The sequence below is a fragment of the Lottia gigantea genome, assembly GCF_000327385.1.
Source record: "Lottia gigantea unplaced genomic scaffold LOTGIsca_73, whole genome shotgun sequence".
Lineage (NCBI taxonomy): Eukaryota > Metazoa > Mollusca > Gastropoda > Lottiidae > Lottia > Lottia gigantea.
The window spans coordinates 862,744-880,977 of NW_008710453.1; the positions used below are offsets into that span (position 1 = coordinate 862,744).

The 18,234-nt window shown below is 34.5% G+C and overlaps 3 protein-coding genes across 3 annotated transcripts; all 3 read left to right on the forward strand.

The window, feature by feature from the left end:
* Positions 1-2,782: 2,782 nt before the first annotated feature.
* LOTGIDRAFT_168240 (hypothetical protein) lies at positions 2,783-6,373 on the forward strand (the record flags this gene model as incomplete). Its single annotated transcript, XM_009066119.1, has 4 exons — positions 2,783-3,002; positions 3,224-3,389; positions 4,798-4,871; positions 6,318-6,373. 4 exons carry the CDS (start codon positions 2,783-2,785, stop codon positions 6,371-6,373), a joined length of 516 nt encoding a protein of 171 aa, XP_009064367.1.
* A 1,258-nt stretch (positions 6,374-7,631) lies between these two features.
* Positions 7,632-8,526, forward strand: LOTGIDRAFT_168241 (hypothetical protein; the record flags this gene model as incomplete). Its single annotated transcript, XM_009066120.1, has 3 exons — positions 7,632-7,647; positions 7,876-7,961; positions 8,125-8,526. 3 exons carry the CDS (start codon positions 7,632-7,634, stop codon positions 8,524-8,526), a joined length of 504 nt encoding a protein of 167 aa, XP_009064368.1.
* A 7,481-nt stretch (positions 8,527-16,007) lies between these two features.
* LOTGIDRAFT_89004 (hypothetical protein) lies at positions 16,008-16,298 on the forward strand (the record flags this gene model as incomplete). The annotated part of the gene is made up of 1 exon (XM_009066121.1): positions 16,008-16,298. A coding segment is annotated over one exon (291 nt), but the record flags the coding sequence as incomplete, so codon positions are not given.
* Positions 16,299-18,234: the final 1,936 nt, after the last annotated feature.

The window sequence follows — 18,234 nt, forward strand, 5'->3', positions numbered from 1 at the left end:
TCCCAATAGGTTTATCCAGATCATGGGAGATGTCGAAACGATGGCCGTTAATTCTTTCTCTCAAAGAGTTTTTAGTTTCGCCTACGTATTGTAAATGACATTTGTCGCATGAAATTAGGTAAATGATATTTGTGCTGGTACAAGAAAGCTCACCGTTAATAGGGAATTGTTTACCGTTAAACTGCGTTTACCGAACACGCGGTATGCGTATTGCGGGACGCGGCAACGGAATGCGAAATGCGGTAAATATACCGCACTTCTATTTATCGGAAGGCGTTAACGTGGCGGTATCACTTCTAGTTTCATAAGCATGGCGCCTATCTGGTCCGTTCCCTCTCTAACACGATGCAACCGAATCCAGCGGGATGTAATCATCGCCGTTGGGGCCTATATGTGATAGCAAGGAAGAGACGTTCTAGACGAATTGTTTGTTTGATTGGTGTTTATAACCAGTACATCACAATGGTGAAAGGCAAGAGATTTCCAGCGAATGTATCACTGCTTTGTTGCAGATGTAGGCCTACAATCACTGAGCCACCGAGGCCCATTAACAGTGTGAGCGATAGAATCATTACAATTCTCTGACTGAGGCTTGATTTGAGCCCGAGCCTAGTATGTCGGAACAGCTGAAGACGTGCGCTACGCGGCCACGACCGGCTCCAAACTTAAAAATGAAGCTCACGATCTAGTCCTTCCACTTTCAACGTTTTTGCTATGCTCTCCCAGGCATTACTCATCTTCTGTGCATCCATATGACTGTCATCCTTGGCATCGTAGATGAAAGGACGTTCCCTGATGAGTCCGACCAAGCGTTCGATTACATCGTCCGGAAGTTGTTTTCCTCTGGGCATTTTGACTTATGGGCGCAACTTCACACGCAGGAATGCATGGGAACTATAAAACAAAGCTCAGATAATTGCTAGACGTGGACTTAAACCGCCACGGTATATTATACTGCGCGGAAAGATCGCTACTCCGACCGATCGGTTTTACCGCGTGCCGCGACCGACTCGCATACCGCGTAACGCGGTCCGGTAAACGGATTAAGGAAAATGGCTTGGAGCGAAAAAATCTCTATACCGCATTCCGTTGCCGCGTCCCGCGATACGCATACCGCGTGTTCGGTAAACTCACCTTTATGCTTATTAGAGAAAGAATTGGTTGTTAAAATATGTTCGCAGGTTCTACATCTTGTAGATCTGCACGGCCGTGATCCGAAAGATTGATTAGAGTTTACCGGAACGAGGATTGTGTTCCGATTCTCAATTCCTGAAAGAGTTTTGCTTTTAATGCTGCGGAGATATCGTTTTGAATATCCCCGCTCTCGCAATTTCTTAAAGACTAATTAACACGCATCATCAAAATCCTCTATTCTGGTGTAAATTCTACGGAACCGTAAAACTTGAGATTTTATTATGCCTGAAAATGTATGTTTAGGATGAAAAGAGCTTTTCAATAAAAGTTGGTGGGTATCACTGGGTTTGAAAAATACTTTAATATCAGCCTTCCTAGTTTCATTAAAATCCGGTCCTTTGAATACTGTTGTGTCGAGAAAGTCCATGCTGTAATCACTTATATTTGCTGTTAATTTGGTTGATGGGTGATGGTTATTTAGATTTCGAAGTATTGCCAGAATTCCTGAATAGTATGTTGCCAAATTAAAAATATGTCATCCAAAAAACGTCCGTAGAAAAGTGGTTTGAAAGGAGAGATCAAATCAATTTCGCGTTCCCATTCAGCCATGAATATATTGGCATAGCTTGGGGCAAATCTCTTACCCATTGCTGTTCCTGAAGTCTGAAGATAAACCTTACCGTTAAAATAAAAATCATTCCGTTTTAAACAAATTTCGAGTAATTTAAGAATTTCAGAATCGGGCCGTTTTGGGTCAGGAGCTCTCTCAAAGCATTTTGTTTACAGCGTTCAAACCGGCTTCGTTGTCAATATTGGTATACATGCTACTAACGTCCATTGATATGAAGAAGGCATTTTCTAAACTCTTTATTTTTTCAACAAAATCGGATGTGTCTTTTAGATATGATGGATGTTGGCACGCTAAAGGTAACAAAAAATGGTCAATGTATTATGAGACTCGATAAGATTCGCTGGAGAAGTCTGAAATGATTGGTCCACCCTTAGGTATAGTGTTCGGTAAAAACCATTCTGTTTCCGGGTTCTTATGGATCTTCGGGAGGGTATAAATATGCCGTTGATGTGCCGTAGAACTTGCCGAAAGATAGTCGTATAGTCGAAATAATTTTGTCATTCACTAATTTTTTTAAAATGTCATTAATCACACTGCCGGTTTCTTTAAAAATCGGAGCATCTAAAATTTGGTAATGTTCGCGTTTGTTTAATTGATTTTGAACTTCTTTAATGTAATCTATGGTAAGAGAGAAGTTTCAAATCGCATGTTATCGCAAATTTCTAAAATATCGGTATGTATTAGGGCATCTGGTGGAGTCCACTCAGCTTTTTCCACAAACTTCTTCCGGGTTCCTCTACCAAGGGTTTTTCTGTAAAAATAGGCCAGTTTTATCAATCGTTCGAATTTGCAAGTGGCATCTAAAATTTTGTCAATGGATGAAGGCACTGCCGTGGGTATAAATTTAAGGCCTTTGTCCAATAGACTTTCTTCCATTACAGATAATGATCTTGAGCCCAGATTCACTACTGTTTCGGTCCACCCCCCGCCATCCAGTGAGAAAATACATTCTTGGCTGTCATCTCTGTCCAATGAATATTGTCGTTTTGAACTTTAATGAATCCGGAGTATTCTGGAATGGTAGTGGTATTGGTTGGTGGTTTAGCTGTGATAAGTTCATTGAATTTTGATAGGTTCTTGAAGGCTCCAGGACATGCTCGTTTTAAAGATGAAGAAACTGGTATCGGTGTGACATATAGGGAGGCTTTTGGAAACTTGTTTCGGACAATTGACAGCAGTTCCAACATTTGGATGTGGATGAAATTACCATCTTCTTGTTTATCATTTAAACCTACATGTACTATTACTTTATTTGGTACTTGACTGGCTTCTGCTTTAGTAATGATAGACTTCAAATGACAGATTCTTGCGCCTGGAAAGCTCTCTATTTGGGTTTCTGAGGTGCCTTCTGGGATACGGCCTAAATTTGACGATCCAATGATGAGAATAGGTTTGGTTGGTTTTGGTATAGATTGAATTTGGATTTATCACTCTGTCGGGTATGAACGTGTGGTTTAGTAGAAGGTCTAGATGATACTGGCTGGTTGGTGACAGAAGAAGTTGATGATGAAGAAGATGGGGTGAGTGTCTTATCAAAAGTAAGAGACCTGCGAGGTGATGCTGAAGAGGATGATGTAGACGATGCTGCAGAAGAAGACGGTGCAATCTTAAGAGACCTAACGAGGTTATGATGAAGAAGATGCTGAAGAAGACGGTGCAATCGTGAGAGATCTGTGAGGTGATGATGAAGTAGATAGTGTATTTATGTTCATTATATTTGAAGTGGAAAGCAAACTAGTAGGTTGGTCTTTAGGTGAATTTGGTAGAGAAGATCTTCGGCTTGAGAGATGTTTTCGTTTTGAAGGAGTTTCAAAAGAGGATGGAAAACTTGTTGGGGAATATGATCTGTTCCGTTTTGGTTTCCCAGTGGATTGTGGCATGAAACTAAATCTGTTTTTGGTAGTTGGAGGAAGAGATACTTCTACCAACTCTACATTGCCTACATCCATATCCTCAAGTGCTTCTGAAGCCGTATTTTTAATATCTGCCAAAAGTGATTTGAACTGTTCGACTACAGTTTGTTGTAAACGAGATTTATAAACTTTCCTAGCCCAATTTAAAGCTTCAGTCGAAAAAGACTCAATTTGTATGTCCGTAAAAGAGTGTGATTTGATCAAGTCTAATTTAGTTTTTACCATGGAATTATAATGATTTTTAAGAGCCGAAAGAATACTTGTTGCCCAAGTTTGATTAATTTTTTCAATCGCCAAAGAGATGATGGGATTTTTTAGAGCAGGTTGAATGAACTCATTCAGATGAGAGACCTTTTTCGAAAGGCCAAGACTTAAAGAACCATCCAATTGTTTTGATACCGCAATGATATGGTGAAAGCATTGCAGAAGTTGGTAGAACATTCTGATCGAAGCGGCAGATGTTTCTGATAGTCCAGATTGTTGATTCTATTGTGGTTCTGTTGGTGGTTTCTACGGAAATTTTGGCTCTGTCTGTTTCTGTGCTGATTAAAATGTGATCTATTGTTCTGTCTATTGCTATGTCTATTGCTCTGTCCATGATGCGGTCGTCTTTCCATCCTGTGATATTGGCCTCTGTTGTTAGGGTAGTAGGGTTTATGACGAGGGATCTGCTCTTGCCAAGCATAGGGGTTATTATAGGGACGTGGGTTGTACGAACGTGGATTATGCAGACGAGAGTGGTAAAAATTTTCCTGCCAATGGTTGGGGTGAGAATAAAAGTTGCCATAAGTTGCTCATGATAATTGGTAACAAGAATAATAACAATATGTATGTTCATGATTTGGAAGGAAGGGGTAAATTGTGGCGTAACAAAAATATGAAAAAACGAAAAACTTACAACAAATAGAATAACATTCCCGCCCACACTCAGATCTAGTGTAGGGCGGGCATCCTATGCTTAAACATATGTGATAGTGATGCCAGCCGCTTACATACACCTTTACAAAAGAAATAAAAATATATTAATAGAATAAAGGCATATGTAAGCAGATCATCATCGTGTACCCTAATTGGTCATACTTGTCTAATTCTAATTATTTTAAATCTTTTTTTTTTCAGGGAACAAGTACGGTATAGTGTCGCCATAGTCCCAGGAGGACAGAGCTATGATCAGACACTACAACAAAAATTTGGTAAAAGTGTACAATAAATATATAGGTATGTATAAATAGAAATTTGAAATATATAGTATCACATTATAACACATACAAATATCACAAAGGTTCTGGAACACACAAGAAAACTTGATATGTTGATTTTGCCGCTGAACTGTAATAATATGAGTTGTTGTTTTTAAAAGTTCAGTATAGAGATGTTTAGAAGTGATATTCTGCTGCCAATCAATTTTAAGTTTCTTATAGTTTGCGGCTATTGTTGCAATTTTCGGTGTTGGCCGAAACGTTGTTACGAGATATTTTCTGCCAGTGTTGAACTCTCTGAGAGTGATACCCATCCAATAGAAGAACAGGGATTTCCAGGGATATCCGTCGCCCCCTATGGACCACTTTACCATCTGGAGGTCGAAGGACTGAGATCGATGTTACATACTCCTAGTCCTCCTTCCTCCAACGGAAGATAAAGGGTGTTTCAACTCCTTTATTATGCGTTTGTCGGGTTTGACTATTCTGCCGACATACCAGACTTGTGATAAAATGTACGTGTTCAGGATACGGATTTTATCTCTGAACTTCAGTGATGTTTTGCCATTTTTTGATAGTATTTCTTGTTTTGTTCAATATAGGATTCCAGTTGGAATCGTGGTTTCCTGTTCCAAAATAGATCCCTAAAATTTTTATGAGTGGTTTTAAGTACATTTTATCCGCATCTGGTATGTGGGCAGTCATCGCCCCCGTCGCATAGATTTCCGTTTTAGTTTTGTTGATCCTTGATCCCGACGCCCTCTCGAAGTTGGTTAGCTCCTGTTCAAGGTGGGAGAAGGAGCCGGGGTCAGAAACAACAACGGTCAAATCGTCAGCATGTTGGAATGTTTTTACCTGCCGATGATAGTTTGTTCTATCAACGCCTACTATTACTCGATTGTTGGAAATATAAAGAGCCAGAGGGTGAATTGCCAAGGCATAGAGAGCCATGGATAAGGGGCATCCTTGCTTCAATCCTCTTTCGAGGGTGAAGCAATTGGTAAGGGCTCCCCGTACTTCGCAAAACACCCTTAGGTTTTTGTAAAAGATTGAGATCCACCTTGTAATACAAGGTGGTAATCCCAATCTATCCAAAAGGGTACTGAGGGTACTTGCAATTTCGGTCATGAACTGACCTTCATCAGGTGTAATCTAAAGGCTCATGATAATTACAGTTCTTAAATACAAGGTAGGATGTGAAATGTCATTTGAGACTCAATTAAGGGAATAAACATATATACACTATGATACACATCTCTTAATCAACTTGGTACTTGATTGAGATACCGGTATTGTTAATTGGTTAATCTGTTAATTTGTTTGATAGTTACTGCACATTGTAATTGTTATATGAAATCCATATTCACTTTATGGTTCTGTATGCCTGTATGCACATTTTAAGTTACCATAATCACAATCTTAATTCTGTTATTGTTATAGGGTGGCCTGGGGTAATTGAAATAACCAAACAGGGTTCTTTTATGGTTTTAATATAGGTGTGAAACAGAAATCAAAAACCCTGCAATACACAAATATAACAATTAAATACAATTATAAAATATAACATACAAATAAAATACAAATCTTTAGTTTTACAATAAACGAAATTGCCAACTATATATAACACAAAACCTAATGCATTAATATTTGAAATAAATAATTATGCAACGTAATATACATTTATAATACATAAGTTGTAAATAACTCTTACCCGAAGTGGGGTTTAAAGATGAATATAACTATGTAACTTATTATTTACCACACAACTTATTCCTGAAACAGGACATTAATTCAAATAACTAAAATTAAAACACTAATGTAATTGACTTCTATAAATGTAAAAAAAATATGGTTACTTTATGAAAACTTGCTAATAATATTCTTTAATTGTATACTTAAACTAATACTTATAAAACACTTTAACATGCCTCTAAACTATATCCAATAGAATCCAGATTACCATATGAATCAGACACAACAAACTGACTTGCCTATACAAAAGCTAGGTAACTAATGACTCTGTATCCAGGTATCCCAATATCCCAAAATAAATGTAACTACAAGGTGATGATAGATCACTGAACAAAGTTTATAGAATTAAACTCAAGAAAAAATAAGAAGAGTAAGAAAGAAAATAGAAAGTGAGAACAAATTAGAAGATTAGTAAAAATAAATCATTCATTAACATTAAAGTCACATTCTCTCATACTATAACATTATGAAAAATCTTTCATATTGCACTACACTATGTATTGTCTTGCTCCATTGATGGTAATTGAAAATATCACATTGTGAGTCCTGTAACAGTACTTAGTACTTGGTTCTCCACAGTGTGTTCGTTAGGTTAAATCCATAAATCATCTAACTTTCGAATGTCTAAAGCACAATTGACCATAATATCGAGGGTTTAAAGCAACAAGTTGTTATGTCCAAAATTTCTGAAAATGAGATATTCACACCACATACATTATCAGATCCATATTTTTCTTCTGCCACAAACTTGTATTATTATCTTGATAAATCAAACTATATTTAACCATCACCAAAAATAGTATGTCCAAAAGTCCAATTTAATTTTCAGATACAATTGATTATATGGACATAATCGATTCTTGCGAAAACTTTAATTCAATTTAAACTGACCATGTTTTTAACTACAAAACGTTATGTCCAAAAAACACTGCGTTTGTTTACATTAATTTTTAGACAGTTGTTAGCATTGTTTCCGCTTTAAGAAAACTGAAAAGCCTTGACATGTCATCCAAAAAGAGTAAGTATCTCGTTGAATACTCATGTTATCATCTTTCATTTACATCTATTCAGATCACATAAGTTTTCATTCAACTTTTCATTGTTTTAGAATGTTAATAGACATAAACATTTATGGCATAAATAGCATCGTGTGTCATAACTCTTTAAAAAATCAAATTTTATATCAATTTAAACACCTTACGATGAATTAGTCTTGTACTAAATCTCGCAAATCATTCTATTTTAGGATTGCGTGTCGATTCTGCAAGTACGATACTTGAGAGTCCAGAAGAATCTGAAAGTGATATGGAAGTTTTGCCAGAAACAAACCAAGTAATTTCAAACAATACTTTGATGGAGATTTTAGAATCCACTGACTGTCCTTACAGTTTTACAGATGATTGTTTAAGAGAAAATACTACTGCTGGTCTTTCAAATTCCCCACAGGCCGTATGAAGTGAATAATCTACACAATGATGATTTTCTTGATTTCCAGATGTTGGCCCGTAGCATTATGAAGAACAGGAAGAGAGACCAAGATGGGAACATCGTTAATTGGTTGTTGATCAAATGTTTGAGATACCAGAAAGACCTACCTGGTATTATTCAATATCGTTATAGATATACAGATCAGTACAGATGTATTAATATCTTCAATCGTGGCCGGCCTCCAATTTTAGTTTTACAGAAGGCTTTTAAAAGTTTAATTCCAATTTGTAAGGCAAAAAAGAATGATTTAGTAAAACTATGCACCCAGGGAGTCATTCCAAATGAATTACACTTGTGGTATAAATCACTACCAACTAGCAACCAGGCCAAAGATTCTGTACCTGAACCTGCTCAAACAGATTCTGGTGAAGATGATGATGAAAGTGGATCTGGTAACGATACTGAATAAATTAGCCAGAAAGTACCGGTCGCATATTCAAATGTTCTGTTAATTTTAGTTCACTTGTTATGATATTGAATGACAAAAATTCTTGGCTATTTTGTGTTAATCCATATCCAGTAATTAATAATGGATCTAAAGTTATGTTGTTATTATATAGTTCAATAATTAAAATATTTGTGTTATAATTTAAATAGTTATGTCCATTTTGTGTACATAATGACCGTTCCACAAAATGTTATGTCCTTCACATGCAAAATACACACAACACAGTGATGTTAAACATGATTTTTAAGGATTAACACATTTGTAAAAACAGGACTTACAGAATAATCAAAGACGGTTTTGAAATGTTCATAACTGTATTTTACATAAAGTATTAAAATTTGAAATGCATTTTTCTAAAAATGCAAATTTTGGACATAACTAATTGTAGCTTTAAGCCCTCGATATATAGTTTAGTGAAATTACAAGAATCTGACTGAAAACTGGAATGGTGCAAATCAATGCTTATTGTTCCAATCCATATACACGGTTCCAAAAACCTGTTTGCAATCTCTTCATTTTTTAGTACCTTTCCAAGCAAGGAAAACCATAGGTACACAATAATGTATCGTGAAAGTTAAGGCTGTTGTTACTTCCAGACTGCTATTACCAATATCACAGGGTGTCCAAACTGTCTATTATATTCAATATGTCCATAATATGAATTCATTATACTGGTAAAACATGCTGGTCATTCAGCACTGCTAATTAGTCAAGCAGGTATTAAGAATACTAAAATAGATATGACTCATGTAATTTTCTAGATAGTTGATATAACAGATGATGAACAGATAATTATTGATAATATTTGTCACTATTCATTCTGTAATCTATATAATTACAGAAGTGCAGCTGACTGTCAGATTTTCTGTGTGCTACTAAAAAGTTAAATCAGTTTCTCAGCCAGAATTGTTAGGTTGGTTAAATCAAATATAGGAAAAGTCTCTTCAACAATAACCTGAACTTTTTAATGATCAAGTATTAGATTTGCAAAATTGTTCCCTGTCCACAACATTTTTCTTGGGGCAGTGTGCAAAATCTGTAGTGCAAAATATGTAAACACCAAACACCTTACATAAGCCTTTTGAATAGTTTTGGTTGTTCAGATAAGCTTAGGGACTCGTATCTGTAGATTTTGGTCTTTAGTTTTGAGCACGTAAATTAAACATCTGACTCCCCCCTTGACTATTTTTACATGATAGGGATAATTAAATGAAGAATTTTATGGTTATTGGCCTTGTGTTCTGAAAATGCATGTAAATAAATATTTGATGTATTTTATGTTTCCTGGCAAGATTTCTTTTAAAAATCAAAAGGCAGAATGGTGAGAAAAATTAAACACTTTACTTTTCTTACATCGCCATATGATTGTCCTTAACCATATTGATCAATAGGTCTATTCTAAAGATAATACACTGTAATAGCAATATCAGTGTCACCAAATACTTCTTCCAAAATAGCTGACACTTTATCCCACTTTAGCTTATCTAAGCCACAACCTATCTTTGGCATAGAAATACTCTTCACATTATTATCAACACAGTGTTTTTTCATATCATATAAACTGTTTCTCAGAGTGTCATATGTTGGCTTCTTATAGTATTTTTCTTTAGTCATAAGATAATAAACAAATCGAGCGTCTCTTTTCAGAACTGCTACTTCCCCAACATTCTTACCTGAAAAAAAGAATAATGACATGAAACAAAAACAAGACTGATGAAATCATGCAATGCTTTGTAAAATTTATCAGTTTTGGTTTTTTTTTTACACTAGTTTCTGTGTATTTACAAGTATAAGTATCAAAAAAAATATTAAGACAAAATTAGTGCCATGTCCATGTGTTCAAATCCTCCTTTTAAAGTCTGTGGTTTGCCATTTTCGGGGGTTGCTTTGGGCCTTGAATATAGATAGTCTTCAGAAGACTTCATTTCAAAGGCTGATAAGTTAATTTGGTCTAACACCCAGACATCTTTCGTCACAGCTGTGCATATATGAAGTGGGACTGGATGATTGAGTCTACATATGACATCATCAACGGATATTAAAAATAAAAAAAATTGCAAAAAGACAAGTCGCTTTTTCACTTTTCAAAGACGAATAATTATATATACACATGGCTAAGATGGCTCAAATATTGATGTTAAGCTGTGAATATTACAACAGTTTTGCTAACCTGAACAATTCCCGTTTCTGAAAATGGCAAAACATTTACATGTACTATAACAGACAAATTTGTGTCAACTTTCGACCCGTAGGCCTATCACTTTAATGTAATATAGACAGCTGAATTTGAGCTCTTAGCAGCTAGTGCAAATATATGATCATACCTTTTTAGTCTTTCATAGATTTTGAAAAAATTTAACTTTTATACCTTGATCTTTTATTTCTTGAACTCCACCAAATCTCTTTTTAAATAATACAGCGATTCCTTTACCCATGGCTGCATCAACACTGATACAATGAGCTAAAGCATCAGTTTCTTCACAGCCAAACAGATCACCTTTTAATTCCTTAAAATGGAATCCCTACAAAAAAGAAATATATACTGGATTAAGTCTTCATTAAAGAAAACCTTCCTCTTAGAATGGACATAAAACTTGGTCAATAGGAGTATACTCGTATATTCATCAGTTGAACTTACCAGGTGAAATGACTTAAGAATAGAACCTTTATATTACATGATATATCCATTAAACTACATAATTATTGAAAACCGTTTCTAAGCGTGTTTCAAAATTACTTAGTTTAATGGATTATTACTTAGTTTTATTGATTTATTGGATTATAGAGGGATTCTGTTGTATAGTTTTGAAACCAGGGCAGTCCAATGTGGGACCAAAATCCATTTGGATAACTTTTAAAAATTTCACTTTTTTGGTCATTCTAAGAGGAAATATACCATTGCTAAAATCTTTCATCAAACAAATAATTGCTACCAAGAGCTGAAATTGAGCTTTATCAGCTGGTAAAGCAAAGATTTAGATATCTCTTTCTCATATAAAAGAATTACACATTACAATATTCTAAGGTTAATTTGGAATATCAACTACTTGGAGCCACACTTACACTAATTATTACCTTATTAGTACTGAAACTGGTTAAAGGAATAGTGTATGGATGGTGTTTAGGAACTATGAATGAGAGTTTGAAATTCCTTAATATTGGACAGAGTATCTGCAGAGAGAAAACAATCTTTGTGTAAAAATCTGTGCTCAATTTTAAATCAGAAGCTTACTATACTGCAGTTACTAACTGGCTCAAGTTTTAGCAAAAATCCAATTAGTATACAAAGAGTTGAGCGCAATTTACACACTTTTTAAAGACAAACCTCTAGTCTTAGTTTTTCATTCTTAAAAGGAATCTTGGCAGCTGAAATTTAACTCCAAAATTCTCTTTATCTTTAAAAAAACCAACATTGACATACAAACCTTTGATGCCATTTCTAATTCATTAAGTCTATTAGCAATCTTTTAATAGAACACTAATCTGGAATAATTAGAAAGAAGTACATTGATATTAGTCTAGTTTATCTTCATTATCTGGCAAGTTAATTATTCCACCTGATAACATATTAATTGGTAACTTGAACACAATTTAAATGTGTCGTCCATCATCAGATGAATTGAAAAATAGAGGGTAAACATAAGAATATAATTATAGTAAAGAGGGTTAGGGTTAATGGTTAAGGTCACAAGTTACTATTCAACAGAAAGCACTGGCACAGGGTTACAAATTTGATGGTTAGGATGTAATTTATTAAGGTGTTTACATGTTATGTAGGCCTACAACATTTCGGACACTTCACTACCAAAATTATAATAAAATATACATATTTAACTCTTAATACAAAGGGTGATAAACCAGGAAGTTTCACAACCGTAAAGCTCTCATACGCTATTTGTGGAAACCGCTGTCCATATATTACACGTTGCTTGCAACACAGTTTGAAAAAAAGGAGAAAAGATTAAATAGATTATTCAAAGTAAATTTTTGGTTGAAATCCTCGTAGCTTTACATTTTCTAGGTTTCTTTTAACAATTGTTTCTTCAAGTACCGTCTGCCCATCACTTTTACAAGAACCACAGTGATAGAAAGTGAAAGTAAAACAACAAATTTATAGTTACCTCCCCTGGCTTTTATGACATTCTGGACTGATATAGCGGCAAAAACTATAAAGTCCCGCACACATGTAACTCCGTGACGATGCCTTTCAGATAGGCCTAATATAATGAAATAAATTTTTTTCATTTGAATATAACAGTACAAAAATATATATCAAGTGTAGATTGGATTTGTAAAAAATCTATTAAGAAGTAGGCTATTTGGGTGTGATCTTGAAGAGAGATTAGATCGACTCTGCTGCAAGCAGAATTTTGGGACAATTGAACTCTGGGGAGAGAATTTGATCAAGCATTAATTGGGTTTAGTAGGTTAGACGTGGGAGAACGCTGATATCGGAACAACCGCAGCTGCCGCTAGTTTCTCGAATCAAAATGAATTGGTCACAGTAATGGTTAGGTATTAGAGGAAGCACAGGCACGGGCATCATACTATTTCTTACCTTGAGGAGGATTCGAACCCACGGCGCCTTATCGCCTAGCAGATGACTATCCAACCCGCTACCGATTGAGCTATTCCTTTGTCACTTTAGGGTTAGGTGGCAAGGGAAAGCAAAATTATAATAAGACAGTTATAAACATTGAACTTCGAAGCAGAATTAATTATCGTTATAATTCAAAACAAGAAAATATTGATTCACCCATTAAATTTTAAGTTTAAGGGCGTCATTGATTCTACTGTAGGCTACACTGAGATAAGAACATTACCGGTACATATCAAAAATATGTAACATGGCAGACTGGAACCCTTACCATCAACACCCTGAAGTAATTGCATTGGGAACATTGTTCAATTTCATTACAGTCATTGTCTGTTTTGCAAATTCCTTCAGAAGAAATGATTTTAATTCTTTCCTATAGATACAAATTTATCAAAATTAGATAATAATTTCTTTTTGTTATTATTTTGTTGATCTCACTGTCTTGTAACCGACAAAAAATAATAACGAAAAGAAATTGATTTAAGCACCATACTACTGAAATTCTTCCATATCTAATTCCTTGATGTAATCCAATCTTTGTATGACCAACCCTATTATTAAGACAGTAATCATACATTTCTAAATCTTATTTACAATCATCACAGATTATAAACCACATTTAACATAGTGGCAGATGTGTACTTATTACATTATGTAACCGTATTCAATTGATATTTTATGTGAAAATATGTATAGATGAACAATGCACCAGAATATATAGATAAACAATGTAACAGAGAATTTATAGATTCACAGTGTAACAGAGAATTTATGGATGCACTGTTTAACAGAATTTACAGATGAACAATGTAACATAATCTATATATGAACAATTTGACAATATTTAGAGATGAACAATGTTACAGATAATTTATAGATCCACAATGTAACATACTGTTTAAAGATGCAGTATGTAAAGCATTTTTATAGATGCACGATGTAACAATATTTATAGATGAACTGTGTAACAGAGAATTTATAGATGCCCAACGTAACAAAATTTATAGATGCACTATATGTAACAGAATATTTATGGATAAACAATGTAACAGAGAATTTATAGATGCACTGTTTCACAGAAATTATAGATGGACGATGTAACATAAAATTTATAAAAGCACAATTTAACAGATAATTTACGTATGCAATGTGTAACAGATTTTATAGATGTTATGTGGAACAGTATTTTTATAGATGCACAATGTAACAATATTTATAGTTTCATTGTGTAACAGTATTGGTAGATGCCCTATGTAACAGTATTAATAGATATACTATGTAACAGTATTTATAGATTATACTATGTAACAGTTTTTAACAATATCTTATTCCACCTTGTAACTGTATATACGATTCCACTTTGTAATCGTAAATGAATGCACCATGTAACCGTAACTTTTTTTTAACCATATGATTGCAGTTTGAAAACGTATATGAATGCACCATTTCACCGTATATGATGGCAATTCGTAACCGAATATGACAGTACTATGTAATCGTACTAATACCGTCATTGACATTTTGTTTAACGTGTTCGTCTATGTTTTTTCGACATCTTGGAGGCAGAGCATTTTGAATAAAAGCTTTGGCCTCATCTTGAAAACTTCTGTATTTCTTCCAGTGTATCACAAAATTAGAGTTTAAGCTACTGAATCCAAACATAGTTATGAATAACTTGAAATTATATTGAACGCTTGGAACAAGGAAATGAACAAATAAAGAGCATATGATTATTGGTAACCAGATTCCTGTAGAAACTGAAAAAAGTCCTAACATCACGTAAGCCCTTTTCAACTGTTGGGTTTTTTGTTGGGTAGCTCCATTTGGAGCTATACGAGAATGGGCTATCTTGATGATCTTAATATAGAAACCTATCGTAATGACCACAATCAGCGATGCTAATATGCATGTAATCAGTAAAATTCGCATGTCGATAATACAGGACAAAGTGTCTTCCTGAAATGGTGATTCTGCAATGCACGCAGTGAATACCACATAGGCATATATCAAAATCCACGAGCTCACACACCATTTTTTAACAGTTTTTGTTGTTATCTGACTTCTATGATAGTTGGGAAATACGACTGATAAAAATCTTTCGGTTGCGATTACAAAGAATCCCATAAGCAACAATATGATTGTATGGAAAGGACCAATCACACGGAATCTGCATAAAATAGGAGTTAATGGCGTAACTAAATCTTGAAAGGAAAAGAAAGCAATACAAGGTAAAGCAGTACAGCTGGTATATATACAGATAACTGACAAATTGATGACAGGAATATTTTCTACGGTTAAAGTTCTTCGGCTTGTTTTATATATCACCCTTATTTGGAGAACGTTGGAAAATACAGAAACTACCATGAGCAGCATTGCTATTAAGCATGTAAAGACTACCTCAATCATTGTCGGAATGGTGATAGATTTCAACTTAAAATATTGTTTATAATAGCGTTCACTTCGAATATGATGTCGCTCTTTAATATCACAATTTAATCACAAATATTGTAGTATAGTATGAAATGACATTTTATAACCATCAAACTCTACTACCATTCGATCACCATCTGACAATAGATAACTATTCGATCACCATCGGACAATAGATAACTATTCGATCACAATCTGACAATAGATAACTATTCGATCTCGATCACCATCCGACAATAGATAACTATTCGATCACCACCAGACAATAAATCGCTTTCGATCGCCATCAGATAATAGATAACTTACTAGTCGATCACCATCAGACTATCGCACTATTTGTTCACAATCAGTAAACAGATCACTATGCGTTCCGACTAAATCACTATTCGATTACTATCTGACTATATCACTATTCGATCACTATCTGACTATATCACTATTCGATTACTATCTGACTATATCACTATTCGATCACTATCTGACTATATCACTATTCGATTACTATCTGACTATATCACTATTCGATTACTATCTGACTATATCACTATTCGATCACTATCTGACTATATCACTATTCGATCACTTTCTGACTATATCACTATTCGATCACTATCTGACTATATCATTATTCGATCACTATCTGACTATATCATTATTCGATCACTATTTGACTTTATCATTATTCGATCACCATCTGACTATATCATTATTCAATCACGCATATGACAGTAGAGACTATTCTAACAACATCAAAAATAGATTACTATTCATTCCCTATCTGACTGGTAAGCAGCAACACATGGTATATATCCAGTATAAAAGATGCATTTAAGGAATGGCTCTGCACATTATATAGCTTGTCCCTTTTATCTCGATCGTTTCCACTTTTTCATATTTTTTCCAGAAATTTATCATAGGCATTTCTGAGATGTACCACTGGAGATTCCGTAAAACGTTTTAAAGCTAAATTCCGATATCGAGCTCTGGCAGGGTTTTTGTTTCAAAGATTACTTTAAGTTTCATATATCTTTTAAAACTGACACGATCTTTGTCGTTCCCGTCAATTTATGGGTTCCCACAGCAAGAAATATCTGACCTGACCTATCATAGACTTTATTGATATAGGCAACTGAACAATCAGTATAACATTATAAGACATTATTATTGAAAAATAATAAATAAACCAATGATAAGTCGCGAGTCATTTCGCTTAATTTCACCAACACTGTCGTGTAATCTTATTGGCCCAATTGTTTTCGATCTATTGATGTGTGTTGTATAAAATTATATAATTTGTTGTTTTCATTATAATATTAAGCGACAAAATAAAGACTCTAGACACGTCTATTTGACAGACAAAAGCCCCTTAAGACTATAACACTAATCACCAAGGAGAAAATGTATTAACTTCTAAATACTTCACATTGTACAATCGCAAATATTGCGAATATTGTTATTGTTTCGGATATCTGCATAAATGCCATTAGTATGAAACAATTTTAAAGGAATAAAATGCTTTATCAGTGTGAGGCGTTTAATTTTTTGTGTCTATTCACATCGAAATGAGTTCAAACTGTGCTTTCTATTCTGAAAAAATGTCTTCATAGAAAAGTGGTACCTAAAAATTCATTTGCCAATTTCATGGTTGTCGTGCTCACTCATATTTTGCTTATCTCATCGATGCAAATCGTAGAACATGCACAGACGCTCCACAGATTTTCAACCCTGAATATTATCATTTAAGATATATAGTTCTAACTGCTATTAACCTTCATTCATTCATTTTGTAACACGTTCAAAAGCCCTTAATCTCATTCATGTGGTTTTCTTATTTCACTTAGGTCAGATTATCCTAAAGCCTTTACCATTGTCCGAGGGTAGGAATCCACATAATCTTTTGCATCAGCCTCTCATATCCTTAATATTTATTCCACCCTCTTAAAAAACAGGTTGGCCACTTTTTTTTGCCAATTGTAATTTAGTCTCTGATACGTGATTTTTTTTTTTTAACTAAGCATACCTGTAAAAGCGTCCATGGATCACTGTCAAAATTTGAGCCTTCAAATCCAAATGTTTCCAGGAAAATCATCTGCGTTTGAAAGTTAACAAAACGACTCGCCTTTCTTGAGACTCTGCCATGTAGAATGGACATATTATGTAGAAATTAGAGGGTTTTTTTCTCAAGGAATTAAGCGATTTTCGTACATTTCTAGAACTTCTAAAGACTTTTTACATATTCAAGACCAAAATCTACCCCCCCCCCCCCCCAAAAAGGCAAATCTGTCCCTTGAAACAAATTCTCCAAAGTGAGATCGTAAAAAGGTCTAATTACCTATTAACTGATCAGTGATTTAGACAGAGCCTCTGGAAATGAAGACCTATTTCTGGAGAGACTAGTTAAGTCGAGTCCCCATAATTAATGGTGTTATTATGGTTTTTAGTTTCAAATGTAACAATGATATTATATTGTTCCCTGTGTCTAATTATATCCTTTGAAAGCATGAACAGAATTTTATATGTTCAATTTTATCTGATTTACTCATTATAAACTGAGATAGCATTTCTGTTACATCCTAAAATATTTACAAGATAATCAAATACTTTTTCGATCTTTTCGTTGCGTTTTGTTTTGGGGGGGGGGG